The sequence below is a fragment of the Phaenicophaeus curvirostris genome, chromosome 3 (assembly GCF_032191515.1).
Source record: "Phaenicophaeus curvirostris isolate KB17595 chromosome 3, BPBGC_Pcur_1.0, whole genome shotgun sequence".
NCBI classification, from domain to species: Eukaryota; Metazoa; Chordata; class Aves; order Cuculiformes; family Cuculidae; genus Phaenicophaeus; species Phaenicophaeus curvirostris.
The window spans coordinates 29540361-29566405 of NC_091394.1; the positions used below are offsets into that span (position 1 = coordinate 29540361).

The 26045-nt window shown below is 37.6% G+C and overlaps 1 protein-coding gene across 2 annotated transcripts in view; it reads right to left on the reverse strand.

The window, feature by feature from the left end:
• The window catches only part of PIGN (phosphatidylinositol glycan anchor biosynthesis class N), a 91824-nt gene that overhangs the window by 21195 nt on the left and 44584 nt on the right, over positions 1 to 26045 (reverse strand). For both annotated transcript variants that reach the window (XR_011337150.1, XM_069853538.1), the window contains exons 12-21: positions 25245 to 25323; positions 22365 to 22547; positions 18972 to 19108; positions 17848 to 17947; positions 17625 to 17717; positions 16176 to 16267; positions 14124 to 14235; positions 7490 to 7598; positions 3716 to 3818; positions 171 to 273 (exon numbers count right to left, since the gene is read on the reverse strand). Coding sequence is in view for 1 of the 2 variants with exons in the window: in XM_069853538.1 (XP_069709639.1) it covers positions 171 to 273; positions 3716 to 3818; positions 7490 to 7598; positions 14124 to 14235; positions 16176 to 16267; positions 17625 to 17717; positions 17848 to 17947; positions 18972 to 19108; positions 22365 to 22547; positions 25245 to 25323 (1111 nt within the window). In the remaining variant the exon portion in view is untranslated. The remainder of the gene's footprint in view (positions 1 to 170; positions 274 to 3715; positions 3819 to 7489; positions 7599 to 14123; positions 14236 to 16175; positions 16268 to 17624; positions 17718 to 17847; positions 17948 to 18971; positions 19109 to 22364; positions 22548 to 25244; positions 25324 to 26045) is intronic.

Sequence of the window (26045 nt, forward strand, 5' to 3'; positions counted from 1 at the left end):
TTACAAGGTCATAGACCTATTTCACAAAACAGCTGGTACTGGCTTCCCAAAACTAAAGAAATGAAAAGCGTTGCTCTATGAAAACCATTCAGAATCTTTATTATCTCCTAAAGCAAAAAAGAAAAAAAAAGGCTGATAATTAACCTGATACAGCTATCTGGAGCTGTTACCTTTGGTTTGAGTGAAAGACCATAGTGCTGCAGCGCTTCTTGCTCCATATTTATCCACACAAACATCAAACCAGACAGCACCAGTGGAAACAGAGCTTCATACCTGAAGAGTAACATAACAATCATAGTGAGTGTAGTCACCAATGACTATTTAACATCAAATACTGACATGTTTCTTTTCCTTTTTATTCACATAAACAATGTACTAAAGACTTTGTGGTATTCTTTCCCTTCTCTCCCCTCACAGCCGGTTGGTTGAAGTTTAAAGTCATACAGTAATTACAAGGTAAAACCAGGAGAAACAGAGGCTGTTTCAGCTTTGTTATATTTTGCATCCTTTTTCTCATTTAATGGCTGCCACAACATTGGATGAGTGCCCTTTGTGTAACGGTTAATTTTAACAACACTGGAATAAGATTTAAAAAACGATCACATTTGGCATCTATTTTCTGCAAAACATAAAAATTTGTAATGAGAGCTATTTGGAACAGAACATTTACAGTCCAACTTAGACAGAAACTAGAGATTGTGTCTCTTTAGGACCTAGTCACACAAACTCAAACCCTTGATCTCAGTCTAGTTCCAAGGAGAGAGGCATCTCTGTAATGAAAAAAGCATTATATTTCACTGAAATGTCCTTTCCTTTACTATATACAAATCCATCATAACAGCAGCATCAAGTCACGTTCTAACCAAAGCCATTAAGCTGTTCTACCTACACACCCAATCTCAGAGGAGTATTTCTGGCTCCTACAGTACTCAAACTTAACAAACTATGAGTGTACTTATGAACAAGATTAAAACCTCCAGACAATGTAGGGGTGTAGATTGTCACCGGATCACATCAGTTTCTCCCTGCCCTCTACATCTCAGTTGCATTTCATTGTGCCTCTCTTTTTCCTTTTTCCAGGATAAAATTATAATTCTGACACCGACTGTGATGCTAATACTGACAAGATTGTGAAGTTCTTCCTTTTTTTTTTTTTTTTTCCTCCTTGGACACACACATATTTGTCTAAAAATAAGAAAATCATTGCCATTAATCTTGGTATTGTTTCTGTTGTGCGTCTCCACTAGTGTAGTTCCAAAGCTGTTTCAAACTGCAACAAAAAATTATGGATAGACATTTCTGTTTTAGTTATCAGAATGACAAACAGTTTAAAATGAAAATGACAATGGTTGGGTTGTAAGTAACAAAAGTATCTACAATCCTCACAATGGTCTACACTTGCCTACAAACTGAACTTCTTCAACTGAGACAGAGACAACTGCTCTTCAGCTGGCTTCAATACTTTCACTTATATGCAACTAGACAGGTGTTGTAGTTACCTTGTAAAGTGACAGGGCCTGATCAACAAGCCTAATACTATATAGGTGATCAATGGATGATTTGTCTTTAGAACAATTAGATGATTTTTATATCACATTTCGATTGTGAATGAATGAATTATTCAGGATATCCTCCGTGGGTCAGAGGACCAAATGAAGCGACAGGGTCTGACTGACAGGCCTAAAACAATACAAGTGACCCATGGACGATTCATATTGTATTGCTATGTGTACTGCTCAGTCTGTAACTTTTCACATTGCTATTATCAGTAGAATTGTGCTGTGGTATTCCTGATGCAGAGAGTGTGAGAAAGTGTTTCATTATCAGTAGAATTGTGCTGTGCGAGAAAGTGTTTAATGGCTGGCATTATGAGCAGAATTGGGTTGTGCCACCTTAATTGTAGCTTCTCAACTACAGAAGATGAGAAAAGAAAAATATTAACACCCTGGCTGACCCATCAACACAAGCACAGATGCTGTGTGAGAAAGAGGAGCTGTGCAGGAATGTTGAATCTCTATGGTCCCTTAGCTTAAAGACAAAAGATATCCTACTGCTTCCTCCTCTCACCTCCTGGGATCTTGGCTGCACTCCAGGAGAGATAGGGGGAGCTAAGCAGCTGCTACCAGACTCTGCTTTTAGGGGTGATGCAAGTTGTTTACTCAATGGTATAAAAGCTAGATGCTTCATGGCAATTTTTGGGAGACCCCACCTATGAGTGGACATATTGTGTGGGAATCCTAACTGCTGGAACAGGTTCTCCAAACCCTCACTGTGAGAAAAGGGCTCCCCCAGCAACTTCAGTTCTAGATGATAATGATAGGACAATTGGTGATACACCTTTCTTAATTACTAAACTTATTCCCTTGTAGTAATGATCAGATGCATTGCCTTTAGAAGCTGTTATTGTTAACTTGTTGTTACTAATCATTTGTTACCTTTCTTGCTGTAATAAGTTGAGTAAAACCTGATTTCACAGAGCATTTGAGAGTTAGGGATTTCATGCTGCTGATGATTTGTCCTTAGCACCTTGTGGTAAAACACTTGGGCAATGCACTAGGTTATGATTACATGGTACAGCAAAGCACCAAGGAAACACTGGATACTTTTGGCTCTGAGTGCCTTGTTTTTGCTGTGATTGGCTGTTTTAGTTTGGGTTTTTTTCAGTTTTTTGGGGGTTTTGGTTGATTGGTTTTTAAACAATTATAACAAAATTTGTTGGTCTATTTGAAGACTGTAGGAGGACACCAGAGAGCTGTCAGTGTTTAAGTGGTCCAATGCGGGGCCAAATTATAAAGGCGGCTTTTATCACCCTCAGAAAGAACAAAATAAATGCTGTTCATTCAACATTTGGTAGCCAGGACGGCTAAGAAAGCTGAGTGTAAGTGTGTGTGCATGGACAGGAGTAAGATTAAGATCAAAATCTTAATAGGGAAGTGGAAGGAAGAGGAAACAGGAGATTAAAAAAAAAAATCTGAAATGAGAGCATCCGTAAAAAGCAGCTATTACAAAAACTCTACTGCAAGACATTTTATTCCACTTAATTTTCTAGTGTAATTAAATCCAGAGAATAAGTGGGAGGGGAGGCGGAAAGAATGATTCCTATACTCCCCATTAATTATGCTCTTAAGAGCTACTGAGTCTGGGAAAAAAAGGATTGCCTGGTACAGTGGCTTATTCATTTACAAGCTCTGAGGAATAGTCTTTTATCCAAAAATAAGTCTCTTTATGGAGAGCAGCAACCCTTTGAAAAAAATTACTTCCATGAAAATCTCTTTGAATAAAATTTGCCCACATTTTAGGGCTACCTGTTTCCTGTCACAAGTCATTTAAGTCATAACTAGACACCAGTGTCGAGCAGCTGGGAGAGACATTATTTCCTTTTGTTTGTGAGCAGAAGAGCTCATGCCAAAACAACAGGAGATATAAACTAAACCAGATTTCTTATTTTGGTCCAAGATTGTTTGAATACATTCCCCTCTAGCCACTGGTTGGTCTAGATGAAAGGAATGTCAACAAAACAGTGTTTATAATACAAGGAGGAATATGAAAGTTCCCCTGAAATTTTATTTAGGAAACTAAACAAGGAGATAAATGGAGAGACTAGAGCTGGAAGCACATATTACATCTTTAACAGAAATGTTCATGAGATTCAGCAGCCTCACATTTAGCCCTAGATTTTTCATATGCAAGATCAAATAGAATAAGAAAGAATTACCCTGTGCTGAGGAGAAGGTAGGTGGACATCAGGGAGAGCAGTATGCTGAACAGTCGCTGAAAGAGAAACGTGGAGCTCCTTAACGGCAACACTGAAGAAGAAACTGCAATAAAGAGATCCATCAGTCACTACATGGAAAACATTTCACCCTCAGTAACAAGATAACATTCTTCAAATCTTAACATCTTATGTACAGAAATTCACTAATGGTCATATATGCTCTTCTATTTACAGAAGTGACTTTTGGTAAAGAAACCTTTGGAATGCTTAATATTTATTAAGAATAATTTTAGCTGTCTATCATTTTAATTCCCTGGCTTTCTACCTCACAGCCTTTATAATTTCTTATGAACTGATGTTAGTAAGTAAGATGCAGAAGAACTACCCCAAAACCAGTCAAAGTTGATTGTTTAATACTACACTGAGAACCACTTACCACAGCCTCAAGGACTTTTGGCAGCTTAAAGACTACAGTTACAAAGCTACTGCTCTGATTAGATTAGGAAACCTGTCACATTTTGACATGCAACTGAAAACAGTAGTAGTAAAGATACAGAAACTGTCAACTTTTTAACTTCTCTGTTTGAAAGGTTTAAACCAGGAATATTTAAAGAAACACAGGGAACCTATCTGTCATGATTCATGCCTCTTGCCTTCAACTTATAATGCATTTCTATAATGCAGGTGTGAGATCTCAAGAGTGGCATGTCACTATTTAGCGCGGCCCCATTGCTCAACTGCCCAGTCAGCTCTGGTCAGCTGAGTCTGTGCTGCCCCTAATGAGACTGCTCTAGTTGGGAAACAGGTTGCAAGAGGTGAGGAAAAACGGGAGGAGAGGAAATGGGCTACTTGAAGAGTGAGTAAAAAGGATGAAAAGCAAGAGGAAAAGCATTTCTGTGATTTAATCTTTAAGTCCGGGGGTTTTAATATGAAAATTTGATGCGTTTATAAAAAAGTGTGCTAACAAATAACATTGGTGTAATTCTTCATTGTGATATAGTGCCCTCACATATTTCAAATATCCTATCAACAGCAAATCATAATTAATAATCACTCTATTAAGGAACAGAAATAAAACAATAACTTAAGAAAAATGCTTGCTTCTGCTTGTCATAGCATACATAAGTACGTACAGAAAATATATCAACAAAAGACACATGAGGCTGTTGCTAAAACCTGTGGGTCAGTATTTTCTATTTCCAGCCTTTCAGCCTTGGGCTGTTACAATTACAGAATAAGCAATTTCATCTCAAGGGTGCTCCAGCCTTTCAGCATCACTTGTAGCTTTCTATGCCTAAAGAAAGCCTAGCTGAAGGAGGAACTCCCGGGATCTCACCCCAAGTCAAAACAGCTTAAAACAAATTCAGCTGGCAACTGGCCTCTGTGAATGACACTCAACACACGCGGTATCACTCCGAGTGCAACTGGAGATAAGAACAGGTGAGTGGGTGGTAGGTGATAATTTGCCTTTCCCTTCCATCTCTGATAGGACACATCAGACATTAATCACCAAAAGACATGCAGGTTTCTGGCTGACCTATATACATCTCTGTATGTGTCCCCCATACACAATTGTGACACCAAGTTCCTCAAAATTTGGCAAGATTTCCACTGATAAAAACTTTAAAACATAACAAAGTCATTTAGAAATATCTCCTAACAAACACAACCTGGAATTAATAGGAACCAGCTGGATTAACTTCATGCTTCCTGGTTTTACCTCTGTTTGTGGTTAATGTACAAACCATACAGCATAACAGTCAAAGCCAGCTGAAACAGGCCTGCAGGAACCCATCCATCACTATTTCATTTACCTGGCTCTCCAAAGAACTGTCTTTCTTAAAAAAATAATTTTAAGCCTAAACTAAAACTTTAAACAAGGTAGGCTTCAGATTAATCCGAATTAATAGTTTGGGAAGGGGGAACAATTTACTAGAAACTTTCAGAAGTTTCATTATCATACTGACGTGATATTAGTCATGGCAGTATTATGATGAATCAATATTGATAACTGTGTTTCTGATTATAGAAATACATAGAGAGGTGCAAAATGAAAGTTCAGTAAGCAACAGTGTCATTCTTCCACAACTAAGCAAAATGTAGAAGAGAAGTTTGACCACCTGCGATGCCACCAACCTTAGAAAAACTACAGTACCTTAATGTTTATGGTGCCACATTTCTGGTACTCACTAGAGATAGGTCAGATGGCAGCTGTGGTTATACTAGAGGTAAGGCATTTCTCTCCAACAGAAGCACTGAGGCTATGTTGCTGGATGCCTTAGCTTTCTGCCTGCTTAGTTCTGCATTTAATTATGTAGAGTAACTTCAGCAAGCACATAAAGCTCCCACCTTGTGTATCATATTCACTTAAAATGACTATTTCCAGTTTGAAAGATTTTGCTAAAATATTCAGTAGTACTGTTGCAGCAAGTAGGTTTTTTGGGTATGTACAGTTTACTTCACTATTAGCTTTATTTTTATCATTGAAACATCCACAGCAAAGAGAATTTCTAATACCTTTTCCTCCCAACTCTAGACCTGTGTGACTGCCCAAATCATCTGTTACATGAAAAATGTTTCTCTCACATCCTTACACAGGAGAAAAAGATAACCTTTACCCTCAATTCCTCCTACCATAACCCAAGGAGGACATCATTGATTTAATCGACTTTACAGCTGGCAAGGAATTCATCCACACAGAGATTCCCACTTAGCTTAGCAGGCTAAGAGGAATGATGGAAAGGAAAATGCTCCAAAGAAAACTACATTACTAAGAGAGCATTGCTCACAATCACATACCAATCACAACCATTTGTACTCATCTTGAACTGATTTGCTCAAACAGAAGCAGGATTGCCAAAACTGACAAGATCTGCTTAAGTTAAAACAATGTCACCTGTACAGGAATGTACAATACATCCAGAAACTAGATAATAAAGTCATAATTCTCCCACTAAGCTACATTTGAATTCCTGGTTTTGACTTTTACCAAAGAGCTGCTATCAAAGTCTGCATAGGATATGTTTAGCTCTTAAATCCTACAGTCCAGATTACTGAGGGATAAATGTTGCTTAACATTTTCTAATGGAGCCCTATAGAAATTATTTTATAGCCAAAATATGAAAGGTATTGCTTCACTTTATTTTATATCCCCAGTGATAATTACAATCGCTCAGGATTTTAATTTCAGAGGGGTGAAAAAACTATAGACTTTTAATTTGTTTTTCCTTTAATAATTAGGTTCCAACAGATATCAAGTATACATTACCATCATTAGTTCAAAGGTGTTTTGCAAGGCGGCTCTGAAAGCACTTCCATACTCCAAGATTCTCCACCATCAGTTGCAACTAAGTTTCTATTGAAATAGAGCAACAACTTTTCCTGAATTTCCTATGCTTAACTGGATTACTTGCAGAACATCTCAGATCACCCTTATCTCACAAAAAATGGGAATTTATACTACTATATTGCTAAAAGTGGTCTTCAAGATATTCAGGATATTCAAAACAAAAGGTAAAGCTATTTGTAAATCAAAGTTGTTTGCATTTTATTATAAACCTATGAAGCAGTAATATTTTAAAAAAGAAGACTTTCTAACACATTCCTCAAAAAACCTCACTGAGGATAAGAATAGTGAACACATGTAAGAACCATTAGAAGTCAAATAAAGGAAAATGTCGAGAAGTAACATGTTAATGAAGTGTCACTGCTCTCCATTCAACCCCAAACTCTACAAATTATCAGCATACAAGTTTAGAGGGAAGGTGTTCTTACCTAGAGTCATCCAGCTAATAACTTGATTCAATACAGGCAATCCTTGTTTATTCTTAAGACTGTCATGGGTACTGCTCACAACATATGTTGAAAGTGCAATACTCAACATCTAGAAAGAAAAAAAAATCAGACAGTGGAACACATAATTAAAGTATGGATCTCTGCCATCCTCTACTAAAAATGTAAAAGAGCTTTAGAGTTGCACAAACATCTCATCAAAATCAATATAAGAACAGGAAGTCTGATGTGTAGTGTCAAGTATTTCTAGCTTTTTAAAAGTTATGCTTCTTAGAACTTCCTTCTAGGTTTTTAAAAATATTTTTATTTATTTGTGCTACTTTTAAATATTTCAAATAAGTGCCCTGGATCACTGATTGAACATGATATGAGCTTTGTCAAGAGAAATTCCTTAAACACTTGTGTAAAACCACAGAAAACATATGTCCCTAGGTTTTTGCAGAGCACTTGTTCTCAAGCAGCAACCACATAGAAGAAGCAGAGCTCTTGGTGTTGCTGCAGGATCAAATACAAGGTGAAGGGGAACAGCGCAGTTAAGGCAAGAGCTTCGCATGGGCAGCACAGCTTCTGTAAGAAGAGACAGCAGCAGAAGAGCAAACTGGAGACGGATTTTAAGAGATTAAAAGAAGCTGCAATCTTAGCAGACTGTTTAAATGGAATTGTCTCAATCACAAGTAGAGCCCTCTGCCTTGGAGAAGCAGTGAAGCTGAAGAGGGTTTTTTTTCCCGTGGTTAATTCAACAGACACCATTCAGTCATCAAGAAAGTGCAAAAAACCTTAGGAAAATTACCCCACAAGTCAGTTATTTTTGAAAGATGACAACTATCCAAAAAAACGCTTGAGCCAAGTTATCAATTACTGCTATTTATTCACAACACCATAGTTCTACTAGAAAGGAAATCAAGCATGCACAGTACTTTGCAAACACGTACTTTAAAATGCATTACAAGATATAATTGCTATTGGGGCTTTTTTAGAGCAAAGCAACTAAACAGTGTTCACATCCATCACTTTTCACCATATGAATAGCTGCCGTTCTCGCAACAGATATAGTGATAACTACTGGTACCTGCTGAGACAATACCTTTGCTGTTAGTACCCTTTTTTTGGCTGGGTTTCACAGGTGCTTGATATCTGCTGCTTCTATTTAATTTCAAGCCACAAGGAAATGTAACATGTATTTCTGCGTCACATCAATAAGTTAGACCAAAGCATTAAGCCTCAAAAAGCAGAAGGAATATTGAGGCCCCTTTAGACCTCAATGTTCATTTGGGGTGCTTTTGCCATATTCAGGCATAGATCTTTTCAACTTTGCCATATTCAGATAGATCTTTTCAACTTCTTTAACTGTCATGAGTTCTGGTAAACTCTCTGCTACCCCTTAGCCACAGGTGAAGTCACTTTGCACTCACTTTGAGTCATTGAGCATAATGTATCTTGTGTCTTGGAAGACTTATGATGATCAGGGCACATTAGTAAACCAAATTTACTGCTGCTAGAACTATCCCAGCATCCAGGGAACGGCTCCGTATATGCATTTGAGACTCCTGTGTTCACAGTTTAAGTAATGCTCAAACTGCTCTCAGTTTTCACCAACACCTCCAAGATTGTGAAAGAGCGCAGAAGTATCTTGGAGATGCAAACTGAGGTCTACAGGTAAAAAATCTGTCTTCTTTCCCGCTTGACAACCTTCTTTGAAGTTCAGAGGTTATTCTTGAACAGCTTAAGAGCTGGCCTCTGAGAAACAAACATCTGCAAGTCACAGCAAACCAAGGGTGACATCTGCAGTCTCAATACCTCTTCGCTAGTGGCTCTGGCCGGGAGCTCCCCTCCCCTAACCATCTAACCTAACAACCCTTAGAGAGAATGGTAGCATATCAGCAGCTGGACACTATAAAAAGCTGGCTGAAAACACTCCTCCTGTCCCCTAGTTCCACTGATATGACACAGATTCTTACCGTTTATTTCTTCTCCTAATTTAGAGGAGAAAACGAATAAACTGACCACCTTGGACTCACATGAAATTCAAGCCTTCTAGGAATAATTTGCCCCAACATTACCAACTAATTGAAAGAGCAGTGGTTTTAGTAGGGCAGCAAAAACTGGACTTCACCAATGAAACTGCTGGCGAAGAAAAACTGGTGTTCTCCCCAACAACAACAACAACAAAATTAAGTTGTACAGTAAACACTGCAGCAGTCTAGCTGATGGATTATAAATAACTCCTGTTTTCATAATTCCTGAAGCCTTAATGTCTGCTCAAAGATCATAGAATCATTTAGGTTGGAAAATATCTTTAAGATCATCAAGTCCAACTGTAAATCTAACACTGCCAATCCTGCTGCTAAACCATGTGCCCAGCACCACATCTAACCATCCTTTAAATACCTCCAGGGATGGTGACTACCACTTCCGTTGACAGCATCTTCCAGTGCTTGATAACCCTTTCAGTGAAGACATATTTCTTAATATCCAATCTAAACTTCCCCTGTTGCAACTGGAGTTCATTTTCTCTTGGCCTATCACTTGTTACGTGGGAGACAAGACCAACGTTCACATCACTAGAAGTCAGAAGTAGCAATAACCAAAAGACAATTCTCTCCCTGTCGCAGCAAAGAAAATTTAGCAAAAAAATGTGACTCCTGCTTTAATGACATCAAGAGAAAACCTGAGAAACTCTTGGCAATTTTCAGAAACCGTGAGGGTGTAATTAGCATCTTCTGCCTTGAGCAAACAGTGACATGTATCAAAACTTCAGAATTAGGTCTAAACATAAATGAAATTTTTATAACAAAAATGTAAATGTAACCACATGAAGTTACTCAAGCTTGCATTTTTACTTTTAAAAATGTCTTCATTTAAAAACCTTTGCTGCAAGATCTCTTTGATCATGTTGTTTGGTTGTCTGGGACTTTTTTCTTCTTTAAGGGTAATACCCATGTTGGAAATTTATAATGCATAGGTAGGAAAAACACTGTAAATGGCCCCTCAGATCCATATAGGTTCATTTGCTAAGGTGTACACTCTGCCCAATCCATGAAGAAACCAACACAAAAATATGTACTTCAGGACTGGATCGGAGGGATTTATTTTTTTCTGTGGAGGATTATACACAAACTGGTAGGTTTTTTGCCTACTCTGAGGGTCTCTGCCAACTCAGGTTTCTTTTTGACCAAGAAGAGAGCAATTAATATAAAACAACAAGCTTTGTTCCTAACCCTAATACCTTCATTATAGGTTAATTCCCAGATGGAAAATGAAGCACATCTGGACAAGAAAGAAGAAAGTTGTCTTCATGAAAGGAAAAAAAAAAACAAAACAACAAGACACCATCATATGCACAATGAAAAGTCTAGTCTATGGTGAATCCACCTCATTCTCTGACTGGGATGAGATGCAAATCCAAAATAACTTGTGAAGAATAATTCAGAGAAATAAGAACAACTTGAGTCTTTGGAAAATATCTTATTTCTTGTATGAAAATGCATCTCATCCTAAATAAGCAAATGCAAAAATCTGAGGTGAAATGAAAAATTTTTAAGAGGGTTCTGGCACACAGATACTACCAAAACAAAGAGAAAAAAGGATAAATAAAAAACTGTCAGGGGATCTTGATCAGAGAATTCTGACCACACTAGCAGGCTTTTTGCTAAAGGGAAAAAACCCACCAGTTATTGCTTCTTCACTGTGTAATTCAAAGGCTTTTTAGCCAGAGTTGAACCTACAAAAGATGCTAGCAGAGTGGCTAAGGGAATCCTCAAGACAAACAATAAAGACTATGAGGAAGGGACACCATATCTGCCTTTCCATTTCAGTCAGTTCTTGGAGGATCAAGTGGCACACAAAGAAGAAATATCTACAGCAAATTAATCTATCTTCTCATTCCCCAGAACAAAGAAACAACAAACAACTAATCTTAGTTTCCTGTCTAGGAAGCAGCATTATCAGAGGAAAGTGTAACCTTCTATGAATGCCTCCAACCACCACATACGTAGGAGCTGCAGAAACCACTTGTAAGAGATTCCTTGTCAGATGCAAAGCAGCAACCTGATTGCGTGTGCTTATGTATATGAATGTCTTCCGACAAACATTTTCCTTTTGTATTCCTGTATGTTTCAAAGTAACTCAATGCAACCTAACCTCGAAATAAGTTATTTAGTCAGAGAAACCTGTAATGCCTCTGTGGTGTCTTTTTCCCCTTCTAAGTCTGAAGAATCTCCTCTCCCAATCCTTTTCTTGCCCAGAGCATGAATGGTGGCTCCCAAGTTTTCCATTTTCAAGTAATCTTCCAAAAACCAAAATCAAATGGAGACTGATAATTAGATGTCACTATTGTAAAATATTTTCTGCTTCATGAGCAATTTGATGACTTTTATGATATCGTTAAAGGTTGGGCGAAAAACAAAGACATTACTCCCTGACCAAGCAGGCAGAACACTTTCATCTCAGGACTCCTGAGTTAATTTCCTAATCCTCTAAAGTTGGTTCAAGAATAGTCTGGCACAACTATTTAACTACAGATCTATTTCACCATCATAATTTGTGAGCTTCTCCACCAAGTTACACCGTGTGAGATGCTACAGCAGTTATGTGGCCAGCTGTCAGATGCCTATCCAGCTGCTTTCTCACTCCCTCAACTAGTGCAAGATATTTTCAGGCATTCCAGTGAGAAATCCACTGCTGAGTATATACTGGAAATATCTGTCCAAAATGCTTAGGAAAGGAACTGCTACTTCTTTTCCACATGTAGACTGGAAAACTTACAAGAAATCACCACCACATAGTACATGCGTGCATGCTCAGGTGTGGGACAACAGATCGCAAGATGGGGACTCACTTGGACCCATGGTGTCAAACACTAAAGTCCATCATGACTTTGCAAAAGGGAGCAGTTCGACTTGAACAACATCATCTCATAAGACAGATGGGCAGATGGGTGGTGGTCTAACATTCAAATAAGCTGAGTGACACCTGGGGTGAGGCGGAGGCCTCACAGCCTGATGTTGCTTCAGTTCCAAACTGAAACACACCCCCACATGGGCTCCCCATCCCAAGAGCATGACCAACCACCAAGTCCCGCTTCTGATGACACAAGCAGCCTTGCCAGGAGTCAATCAACACATACTAATTGACTTAGAGCCACCTCACCAAGAGATGCCAAAGAGTTTTCAAAAGCATAAAATTGGCATCTGAAAACCCTTTTTTCAGAGGAAGAATCAACCAACCATCTGCCTGACAGATGGGTTGCCAGACCTGGACCTCCTGGACCTCTTTACCCCCCCACCACCAAGAAGGGATGCCTTTTTGGTAAGAGTCATGCCTCCAACTTTGTTGGATGTGAAGGAAGAAACGATTTGTTATAAGTTATAAGCAAGTGAATTTGTCAACAGCAATTCCCAACGTGTTTTATCTGTCACTTTAAATAAATTACCTATTGTTTCAGCATTGCAATATTGTCTCAGTAAATGTCCTTGATGAGGACTCTGACAGGCACCTTGAAACAGTTTAACTGCTCTTGTTACAGCCCATTTGGCTCTCTGGCAGCAAATATCAACCCGTCAGTGAAAAGCCTGTGAGGGGCTCTGAAGGAAGACCTGTGGCTAACAGTCCATGGCAGCACTGTCATGGGTAACACAAACTCTGGCTAACTCGTATCTCTTCACCTAGTACCCTCCTAGAGAGGGAGTGAAGAAAATTACGTAATCCTTTAGTCATAAACTGTTGATTAAGTCTGGAACTAAGGTCGGATCCAACTGCTCATCTCTCAGGAGGAGCTTAGAAAGCAAGGGGTTCCATCCTGTGCCTCATGACTCAATGGTAGGGCCTCCCTTAGGCACGGATCAGAGCTATATCTATTAATAGAACATCAGATAAAGGCATTTGAAGCTTCCATTATTCTTTACCCTCCTCTTTTTAACCAATTTGAGCTCCATATCTAAATCATCAATACAATGAATGCATTGCTTAGCTCAGTAAGAAACTCCAGCACATAATATGTCATAACCAACAAAGCTGGTCCTGAAATAAAGCCATAATCATGTAATAAGTTAAAAAAAAAAAAGACACCAGACATGCAAGGTATTAGAAGCTTAAAAGCTCTCTAGAACTTAATTATCACCTACTATGAAAAGATCTACCTATTTCATGAAGCTATAAAGAAGAAAAATAACATCTCTCATCTGATTTAAACAAAAGATAAGCAGCTCAATATCAGTCTCTCACTGTAAATCAACAGCCAGAAACAGAAAGAACCCCCCGAACCAGCAAGCCTGTCCCTAGAGTGCATGTACAATTCCTGCGAAGATCGTTGGAAGTTACATACTCAGACTGAAGGCAGGACAAAGTCTCAGTCTGAGTAGTGCATCAAAATGTGAATTTATGACTATGTATCAATAAACATAAATATATACAGGATGAACATTTGGGAACACAGTACTATGATATTTAAAATTGCATATTACCATAAGTCCTTTTGAAATAGTCAAGGGTAAAATTCTTAGGGAAAACAATTTTTTTGAAAATTGTGGCCTTAGTAGGAACATGTTCTTTGAAATTATGTAAAAATTTGGATATAAAACTCCTCTAATATCCAGAATTATTGAAGAGTAGCACTGACCTGACAAAAATACACTTTCAGATCTTCACCATTTCTGTACTTATTTTCGCTTTTACAAAGAGATGCCAATGAGAAGCAAGAGATCAAAAGAGTCAGCAAACCAGTTGCTATTCTGTAAAAACAAACAAAAAACCAATAAAATCCTGAAAACATCATCAAAGGTTCATAAAATTTTCAGAGAAGTGTTCTTTACAAAGATTAAATGATTCATTACAGTATAGAGACTGAATAGTTAAGCAGGTTTCAACAGCCAGCTTTAGAAAAACAAATCCAACCCCAAATAAAGTGTGGTATGAAGATATTTTGTACAGTTTGGGTATTTTTTCAGGGGGGTGGGTGGCAGGGAATGTTTGTGGGTTTGCATTTGTTTTATTTTTTTTAAGGTACTTTTGATCACCTCCATATAATATGGGCTATGTTTTCCCTAGTCTTCCTGTTGCTGGCACCTCACATCCCACAACAGATTCAGCCTCAGGAGAGCTCTTTGGCTTTCCTCACCTGTCCTGCATATTCAGACAGTATCTCTATGTTCCTCCTGGGTCTTCTAACCCTGCTTTCACCTCCTGCATGTTTCCTTTTTATAAGCGAGTTGAGTCAGGAGCTCCTTGTTTGTACCATAGAAGTTTATTAATGTACTGAAGAAGCCCTGACCTGACATACAGTGCCACTGCTCAAGAACAGATATAACAAATGCATCACTTTCTTATAGACGCTCTAATCTCTCCCTCCTGTATCTTTTCCTCCAGCACCTCTTTGTCTTCAATATCCTGAAGCGTCACATATACGTATGTTTTTAATTGCTGCTTCAAGCGTTTTTAGCTTCAAAACTCCCTTGACATGACTCAGGTGCAAACTATTTCAGAGGTACAATGTTTCATTAGAAGAATAAAGAGGAAAATGTATGGCCTGGGTAAGGTGACTGTAAAGTGTCAGGGAGGAAGATATTAAGGTAATTTAATTTCATTTTGTTTTCTAAGCTGTGCTCAAATATTCTGAAGAATAAATAAACCTCAGTTTGGACCAGCAGAAACATATACTTGTGTGAATGTACGGCTGGGAGGTTGTAATACAGCCAATGCAAATCTATCCTGGGTATTTCTAATGTGCCCAAGCACCAATACGAGGAAGGGCTTTCAACAGATTGATTCAAATCACAGTGAAAAACACTGAGGCACAACGTCAACAATTTTGGAAACATTTGGGCTCTTAATTCTATCTGTAAACATATATTACTGTTCAAATTCCATGTTTTACTGAGGATCAGGCACCCTGTCTCTGATGGGGTACAGTACCTTGTGTCAGACAATAGAAGCTGTCACAGACTAGGTCAATTCAAGTGTGCCTCTGCAGTAACTACATTTACATGACAAGCCTAATGCTTTCAGGCCAACCAACTGGGCTGCATCCAGATATGAGAGAACACTTGTATGATGAAAGAGTAGCTCACAAGAGGAGAGGGACAGATGACAAAGATGGACTAGAAAAAGATGTGAATCAACAACTGCAGAAAATAAGACAAGCAAGAACAGAAAGGAAAAAATAAGAGACAAAGGAGTTAGCGAGGAAGAAGAGAGCTCTACCTACCCTGTTTCTTCTCTTACCCTGAATAGCTTCTAAGGTACAGAGAGCTATTCAAAGACAGATTATTTAAAGTTAGATGGAGAAATTCAGAAAGATGCTCTCAAAGTAAACTGCTTTTGAATAAATGTTCTTATTCACATCAGTGCTATTTATCACATTTGCACCCCATGTAAAATTTGCAGATTTTTGTATTGTGAGAAACATCTTCCTCCACAAGAAATTACAGAATAATGCAAAGAGCAAATGGATGTGGCTTTCTTTGAAGCACTGCAAAAGAATTAAAAGTCTACCCTCATTTACACTAGTGAATAACTGTGGTCTCCATAATCATGTTATTTAAATTCTGAATTTCAATACCTGTCTCAGCCAGCTTTCAATAACACAATTCCTCACATGTATCAGAAGTTAGCCTAAATTTTGAATATCACAGAGGGAAACAAAAAAGTTTAAAGAACAAGATTATATTCTTACACCAGAGGAACGTTTGGTTCTCTTCCTACAACAGGCATTAAAGGAAATATTGCCAGGAGCACACACAGAAGAGTCCAGATCAATGTTGCTGTCTAAAACAAGAAAAACAGAAGGGATTTTTTGGAGGTCTTGTGGACAGACAGGCAATTGTCTAATCAGAAAACTACACTTCAGTGAACTACTAATACCTACTAGTATCTCCCACAGACAAAACCCCCCTGCATCTATCAAGAATAAAATTAACTGAAAAAAAGGGCACAGGGTCATTGGTATTACAGCACTTCGATTTAATGCAGAAAAGAATTTAATTTAAACAGCTGTCAAAATCCTATCACAGACAATGAGAATTAAAGCTAAGCTTATTTTTAAGAGCTTTTTCTCAAAGTGCTTTCTTCACACACACTGCAGTCACCAGAAAGCTGATAAGTAACCCTAAGGAAGAAGCAAATAAAACTAATCTCATCAGAAGTTTGCAGCAGCTAACTAATCCCCTGTTCTCCAGCAATATGGTAACATTTTCCAGTCTTCAAATCTGAATGCTTTTTGATTCAACTACTACAAGCATCCAAGTAGTTCTCTTAATTCTTTAATGGGAGGAAAAATAACCCTATCCCAGGTATTTTACTGTAAGTAAAGACATTAACAGCTATATCAAGTAAATCTTCAGTGCTATAAAACAACATCCAAATATACTCAGCTTTAAGATAAGTTACTGGATTGCTCAAATACAACAAAAAACTTGTAAATAAACAAATACAAGTCTCCATCTTGACACATCTTGCACAGCAAGACTTAGCTACTTGACTCCAATTTTTTTGGTTTTAATTAAAATTTTAATGCTACCCAGACCTTTAGGTTTTAGGCATGCTGTGAAACAAGAGATGTTTGAATCAATTGATGGAAGAAGTGTCTCCAGTATTAAAAGTTGTGCCACTTCACACCCATATCTGCAAAAGTGGAGTTTTTCCCTGGAAAAATCAGTTCTGAAAGCTCCCTCTGAGGAATAATGTGTGCCAACTGATTGCAGACAATAATGAATTGACAAATGTTTTTCAGTTATCTTCAATTTCTTTTTTTAATAAAGGACCTTACTACTTACATGGTGGCACTTCCACCAATTGTTCACATCAACACTCTTGTCATTGCATCAATTTGATAAACAATGTGCATTTCATTGCGTATTTTAGTTACCATTAACAAAGAAAACTTGTAGCTAACTCAATAGCTAATCCAAAATTCTTAAGTAGTCTTACTCCTTATCTTGTCTAACAGGTCTCTCCAGATCATATTAAACTCCCTCACCCTGCTATATGCTGCTCATGAGAGAGATCAGAATAAAATGAACAAGAGTCTAAAGAAGCATTTCAAAGACACCAAGACCCAACATCTTAAGATGCTATCAGCTTTTAGCCATTTTAAATTACTTTTTTAAGCAAAGCAATACAGTACCTTTGCTTTAACCCACAGCTGTGTGATCACTGGCCAGCCAGCAAAGACAAGAAGACCAACAGTAAGTGTAGAGCGGTAGAAAAAGCTGAAGACCTAATTAAAAAAAAAAAAAAATCCAACAGAAAATTGAAAGCCAAGCATATTAATAAAACTTACAGTTCCTCAAAGAGATAAAATGCTAGCAATGAAATATCCTGTTGATACATATGGATAAAATACTTACTAGTATTTCAATTCCCAGTGTACAAACCAAGAGGAATCCTACAGACTGACTGATGTGAAGTGACAAGAGATATGTGGTGAGGTCTTGAATAACAGGAAACCTGTTCAAAATGATGGAACAAGATACTAATTATTTTTAAAAAACAGAAACAATATAGGATTTTACCTCTGAAGGACGGGGAGGGGGTCAGAGCATGAGAAATGTTTCTGGTATTTTTTCTAAACAGCAGGTGATGGCCTGAGGCTCTTCCGCCCAGCTCTACTTGCTGTAAAATCTACAATAAAACCCTCCAGCTTCTCCCCTCCCATTTCTGGCACATCTTCACCAGTATTTGGACAAGCTTTTGATTACTCTTTATCCAAATTGACTCTGAGTTTATGAGCATTTTTGGTTGTGCTGTGCTTAATGTCTGTCATAACTGATGAAACATTCAGAATCTTTAGAGAGAGAAAAAAATACACAGTTAGCTTTCCCAGTGCTCTACGGGGCAGCTCATCATCTAACAGCAGTAGGTCTCATTTTCCCTCAATAATACCAAGTTGGTATCTACAGAATTGCCAGTATATTAGTTAAATAATAGAAATCAGAAGGTAACAAATATTTTTGGATTTGAAGTAAAAGGAGCCCCAAACAATACAAGTTTTCTTCAATATCAGAGTACAATCTTCAACATGACTAGCCCATATTCTCCAAAAGAAGCTGGAGTCCAGCACACCTGAGGCTTTGCAGGATCAGGCTATATCAAAATTACTGAAGAAAAGGAACAACCTGTCCCATTTTACAGAAGTCATCAGCTGCTACAGGTACTTGCCTGGGATTTTAGCACTTTTTTGCTACAGTTATGAGAATACTAAAAACATTTCATCTTGGAAAGACATCTATTTATTTTTGCTAACAGAAAAGATATCTTCTAGAACTGGCAGCTGTATCAGTCACTTTGGAAACGACTCTATATGTCAACTGAAATATAAACCAGAGTCCTCTGGAATGTCTCAGGAAGCATTTCAGGAAGTTTAATAAAATTATTTCTATTTTTTCCCCCAAACTTACAACAATTGTCAACAAAAAGGAAGTTCAAATCTATTATTATACAGCATTCTTGATAAAATGTATTCTTCACTTACTCTCTCACAACTGCATACCATACTGGTACTGGCAAGAGGCAGTATATGTAGTATGTCCAAGGACATGTTTGAATCAACAGGAAAAAAAATATTGCCATTCCAACAAAGACAAAACTGTAGAAGAGAACAGTAGATTCCTGAAAAACAAATGGTTGAACAAACATTCCTGAAACAGCAATAAAATGTTTCAAACTACATGCTATTTTCCATTTGTTAGTTACACAATAAAGCAAATGTTATTTTAACACAGTCATTCAAGTGGCCTTGTGTCTATGTACACTACTCTGAATGCTGTTTCCAGCCAGATAAAAAAAAACCCACAACAGCAGGATTTGAAGATCTAATTCCAAATGTCTACATAACATCCTGCAGTAAAATCTTCACAGGCACGTACACTTGTATAATCTGGAAGCCCAAAGTATGCAATGTTATTTATGTCCAATGGACATTTGAAATCCAGTGCAAATCAGAGACACTAGGGGTCTTGGAAAAATGAACTTTCTTAAATTTAGATTCTAAAAACAGACTTGGACCATAACCTTTTGAGTTCAAGTTCAGAGCATTACCGTAGAAACATTTAATGAAAATTCCATTACCATATATTTCTTCCATCTGCTTGAGATGTTTTATAGGAAGACTAATTAAATTAAAATATAAAGCAATAACTCCTACCGGAAAAAAAAAACCAACTCTTCAGGATCTAGGGTCAGCTGCTGATGGAGGGTCATGATCAACCTTCCACAGGAAGAGGAAGCCTTACTTAAAGAACCTACAATTTCAAAATACAAGAGCTCCATAGCACTAAAAGGTTCCTAGCATGGCTATAAGTGTTTTTATATATAATCCTAACCTACAATGCCAGCTTTGGGCTTCTTTTGGAAAAAAAAATAATCAAGATATGAGATTAGAACATTGTCTCCATCATGTACTCAAAGAAACACCTTCTCAGACTGAGAACGCTATAAGAAAGAACATCAAAGAGGGAAAGTAAATTTTTTAAATGGGTAATCTCAGACAGGTAGGCTAGTTCTTAATCATCAGGTACCAGCAAAGAGAAGCATTAGACACTTGTTCTGCATCTGTCTTTTACCTGGTCATTGAACTACTCTTCCTTACTTAGGGACATTCAGATATCAGAATAATTACTGTTAAGGAAAGATCATGTACAAGTTTAAATTAAACAATTTTATCCTTAAGTATTGCAACTTGACACAGCAAAGGCAGCTTTAGTGACTGAGCAGTCTCCAGTGTATTGTGTAGGTGATGACTGAGGACGCTGTTTTCTTGTTCTACGTACCAGTTTGTTTGAATTAGGTTTGTAGACAAATATGCAACTATGTTAAATAAGCTAAGAAGAAAAGACAATCAATTAGCAGTTCACATAGATGAGTTAACATTTCTTCTGGTGTTCTCCATCTCATAACTGACAAACTACTGCCTGGATCTAAACTGACAGTAAATGGAAGTTCTAAATGATTTTTAAGATAAAATTTCTGCTAAGATATGCCATTAAAGTAAGAAGAAATGTCATATAGCAAGCTGACCAAATGCTATTTTTTTAGTTTTAAATTTTACATTTGCTGACATATGGACAGGATGAGTACGTGTAGGTATTATATGCACACAATCTAACTTATCACTGAATGAGTAAACACATGCAATCAACATTTTATTCTGTAGAGAGATATAAATATTGTAGAGTCCAATATAGCTGGTCATGCATTGAAAACAGAAATCAGATTTGTATTTTCTGTAGATGTTTAAAAATAGATTAAAAGGTTAGGCTTCTTGCTAAGCAAAACAACACATTACTCTAAAAGAAAAGTTTTTTCAAATGCATTTTGAAGTTGATATATACAGGACACGCAGTTTCATTATTCAGAGGCTCTTTCAGATTTTATAAGGCTGTGCTTTGCAGAAGACTATTTGTCAATGGTAGATTAGTTTCTCAGCAAACTTCTTTAAGTAGCTTCCATACTAGCTATAAACCAAATAACTTTCAAATGAGGCATTAGCCTCACACTGTGATTCCCTAAGTATTTAGGAATACTAAAAAGGCCCTCCTACTAAAATTGAGGAAAGAAAAATTCTATACACAAGGAACTAAGAAACATAGGGTTTTTTTTTCTACCAGTGTCACTAGCACAAAATTTGTCTTCAACAAGTAAAATCAACATACCAAATGAAAATTTGATGTCAACTAAAAATGTTAAGTTTTTGCTTAGTGTAGTTATTATTATGCCCCATACTCAGTCTATTTATGGTAATTATTTTGTTCATATCTGACATAACATGCGTCTTGGATTATTTCTTCTCAGTTAGTTGATTAAAAAAAACCTAAATCATGCAGTACAGCATTTATGAATATTTTCCATTTCAATTTTGTTTGATCATTTTCATTAAAGGCCAAGACTATCTCATTTCTGCCAGTAGTAAAATTCTCAAGATAGCATGATAGGAGTAATATATTGAAGGCAGTAAAGATGCTAAGTGAGTGCTCAGTCTCATTTACATTACCAAATGAAACAATTCCTTTTATTCTGAAACAAATTCTTGAAGTTTGGGAGATTTTCTACCTTCCCCAGGCTTTAACTCTTCTCTAATGAAATGCTACCTTTTTGCCTGTTCACCTTCATGAGGCATTCCTTTTCTGATGAATGACTTAAAGTAAATGAATTTCCTAGTATTTTGTACTTTGTGAAAAATCAAACCATAATAGCCTTGTCAAAGAGAGTTTCCTTCATCTTTGACATCTTCTGCTGCAACCTTACAAACCACAAAGAGCAAGAGAGCAAGCCAATATGTGAAACCACATTTCACCTTTCTATTAAAACAGGTCATACACTTTCAAAATGTTATGATTGGATTGCACAGCTTCTGAAAACTGATTTCACATTGCCAAAGAGGAGAGGAATAAAGTCATTTACATGCTAATCTTTTCTTTGCCCTTACAGTAACGAACAAAAATCAAAAAGGAGACCTTAAGTCTGTATTCTTCTAAGCAAGTATTACTATAATGGAGTCCTGACTTCACTATAATTAATGCTGAAACTTGACTTCTGGTTAAAGACAGACTCTCTGATAGTTTTAAATCACTGTTTGCTTATACTTGCATTAGCATGTAGTAAAATGCACAGCTGTAAGAAGGAAGAAGCTGAGAAAGCATATTACACACTAAGACTTACATTGCTTAGGAATACTGATCCTAACAAATCGGACAAACAGTAACTCTATGTAGGATTACAGTAGCTAGAAAACTTCAGAGCTTGCAAGTTTCCACTTGTAGTCAAAAGAAGTGAAAGGTGTGCAATTTGGTCTCCCACACAGAAAGACTGAGCATAAATACAATGCTGAAAACTGATAGAAAAGAATTATTGTATATTTCCAACCTACCTTATTATTAATCCGGACAATCCTGGTCAGATTGGTATGGGTCTTGATAATAACCAAAATCACATAAGTTGTCCAGCCCACAAAACCCATTGCAATACTTAGACCCAGGAATAATCTATCGTAAGTATGGTAATAAGACAAGCCTTCCAAAGCAAGATTAATCAGGGTTTTGCACAGAGATACCTACAGGCAAACAAAACATATAAGCAGTAGTTTAGAATAGCATCCGTTCCACAAATCAACCTAACTGATACTAACTGGAGCTCAAGCGGTTTTGCCACTCTTGGTACGTGTCTTCTCTGCACTCAGGTACAGTGTTAGCCGAAACACCAGCTGTTGGAGTACATGCTGCTTTGGACTCCTGGTGGTCAAAGTCAACTATCATTTGGCTCCTTTGTTGTCCCTCTGGCCATGGCAGTGGTCAGATGGTGAAAGCTACACAGACAGCACATCTCAAGTACCACCTACTACCAAGCACGCTGCCATAGATATATTCCACTACTAGTAATGCTCAAAGAAAACCAGTCAAGTGCTTCTAGAAGCATAACATTTACATAGGAGGAGAGCTATGGATGCAGCTGAAACATGGTCACTTTCCATAGCTTGAAGTACCCCCTTCTTGGGGTTTGATGTCTTCCACTTCTTCAGTACCCAGTACCCCTAGCACTTTGCCCAAGCACCAGAGGTGAATTCAGCGACTGAACTGGAACCTCAGTTTCATTCACAAAGCAGCTGCTCAGGGTTCTCAGGATGCAAATCATTTGGACAGGAAGGGTTGTCCATAATTTACTCACAGGTTCTCTTACTCAGTACCTCCACTGGGGAGATACCATGATAAAAACCATGGGTTTTCCCACTGTGAGTGTGACTGCTTACACAGAGGTGTGCTGACCCCTGTGATTTACTCAGAGATGGGAAGCTCAGCTGTGTGATTTGTGGTCACAAAGGATTCTCTGGTGATTAAAAGGTATGTACGGAAGAGTATAGTAAAAAGTTAAGCATACACAACAACACTTCTCTATATGTCCAGGTATCCAGCTGGGATTTAACAGCATCAACAGAAAAAAGGCATGTCAACTACTGAAGAGGTCACAAGTTTGACAATGGGCAAACTCACCCAAAATCACGTCATTCCTGAGGATACAAGTATGAACACATATTTGCAATGCAAACAGCTGTATAGTTGAGAAGACAAAGAATCATCTATACCCCAGCAGCTGGTAATGCACTGACCTTTCCACACTGCAATATATAGGAAGCTGAGGATAACCAGGGCACAGGCACAAGCCTCATGTGTTAGTGATCAAGAGTGAATGAAAACACATAGGGCACTCAAATGAACAAGGGGTAAAATTTCTATATGACCAACAACACAAACTGGCAGGTTCTACTGCTGAAACATATAAAATGTATCCTATAAGTAAACGTGTGACAGCCAAGTAGTAGTTATTCGGAAAACAAAAAGAAAAACTGCTCCCACAGCAAAAGAGATCCATTGATTTAAACTGAGCTTTCTCCAATTTACAATATGGTAAATAAAAATGCACAAGGTATAAAATAGATTTAGCTGTCCTGTGCATAAAATAGTAATTTGTTACCCTGAAAAACGTCTCAGGGTTAAAAAAAAAGAGCTGAACACCAACACGTAATGGAATTCTTATTTCATGCATCTGGCAGGTTAAATGAAATCTTACATATTCAACCTTTTCACGTACTTTGTAACAAAAAAGTCGGTGACCAAACTAAATCTGTTAAAATTAAAGACTTCTTTGCATCATTTAGTTCTACAAATTATCGCTGTGAACGTTAGAATACAAGCACTGGTAAAATGCACCCATCAAGTACCCAGTCACACGAGTGGTAGCAAACACTTAAAAGTAATAGTGGTACTGGAAAGTACAGAATGACTCCACATATGGCTCCCAGTCTCTGACAAACTGAAATATTAAATTAAAAACAAGAACAGCTGGTTCAGGTAAAAGCACAAAACTGCAGGATTTATGATGAAGCAGGACATGATAATTTTTTTCATGCAACTAGGAGCCTAAGAAGCATGAACATTAACTACATTCCACAGTTTCTCTCTCCGTTTACCATTTAGAGTGAAAAATAAATGCAGATTGTGTGCTAGTATGCTATAGAATGATTACAAACAGCTTACGAAGTATGAAGAAAAAAATACAGCAAGTCAGGACTATTCATTAGAACTGATTCAAAAATGCAAAATTTTGGAGACTTACAGTGGTATTTTATTTGTGTTAATAAGCAAGATGTGCATCATAAAGAATAAAAATGATTACCCAGTATCATTTCAAGTCAGACAAATCTAAATGCTATGGTCACCTTCAAAATAGTTCCCTTCTGAGCTGACACACAGCGGCATACAATGCTGCCAATATTCAAAGCAATTCCAGAGATCATTTTCTTGAAAGGCTGTCAAGGATTTCCACCGATTTTACTTTCACATCCTCTACTGACAAAAAATGGGTTCCTCTGAGCACCAAATTCATCTTTCTGAAGAGACAGAAATCACAGGGAACCAGGTATGGCAAACAAAGTGGGTGAGTGAGCACAGTGATGTTGTCATTAGCTAAAAACTGCTTTACAGACAAAGCACTGTGTGCTGGTGCACACTGACGTTTTCTGACCGAGGGTAAGAAAACATCTATATTTGAACGTGCATCCACTCCTACTTAGTGAAACAATTGAGTTGAATCTTGTCTCACTGTGACAAGTTAGAACACGTTCTCTTGTCTCTTCCCCAACTCATGGTTGAAAGCTATGGCACTATTCTCATTTACTTTGTGTTGGACCTTGTATTTACATATCATAGAAGTTCCTCTAAAAAGTTTCTAGAGATACATACAAAAACGGACTTACCGCTTCATCATACTTCTGCTGCTGAATATATAGTCTCGCTTTCTTTAAAAAGTTGATCTGTTCAGAATCAGAAAGCGGCCTGTACAAGAATATAAAGAAATATTAATGTTTCTTCTTTTTACCAGCAGAGGAAGAGGCAGAAAAAAATACCTTTGTTATAAAAAAATTACTCTGGAATGAAACATAGCAAAAGTATTCTGAACTTCATTAGAGGCAATTAAGTAACTGGAACTAATCCATTCCTCTACATTCATCATCACGCTTGTGTCAACACTGCTGCTGTCTAACCTATACCAAAATCTTTGTACTAAGAGACTGGTTTTTTTATGTAAGTGTTCCCATCTAAAACTGCTGGAAGTTATCTCCCTTCCACAACATTATTGACCATTGCTGTGGACAAGGAGCACTGCACATAAAAGAATTAAGCAATTTAACTGATTTCATAGATGGTGGTGAGCAGTTTGTAAGCCTGTCAGTATAGGAGGAATTGTTCAGGTTCCACATTGCCTAACAATGTTCTCTTTGAAAAACAAGAGCTGGTCTCCTGTTACACAGAGAGCTGTTAGCAGAGTTCCCAGAGCGAGGGATAATGCAGTTACCTCGTTGCACTGAGGACAGCAATACAAATGTCTTTGATTTTAAAGAATTTGACCATTAACATAAGAAATTGCTACAATTCTTCCCTTACAGGAAGTAACAAAATGGAGAAATCAGTCAGCCAACCTCCACCAAACAAATGGGGAAGGGGCCATTTGCCCTCTACATTTTTCTTCCAAGTTAAGGACAGCAGCAGGACAGAGG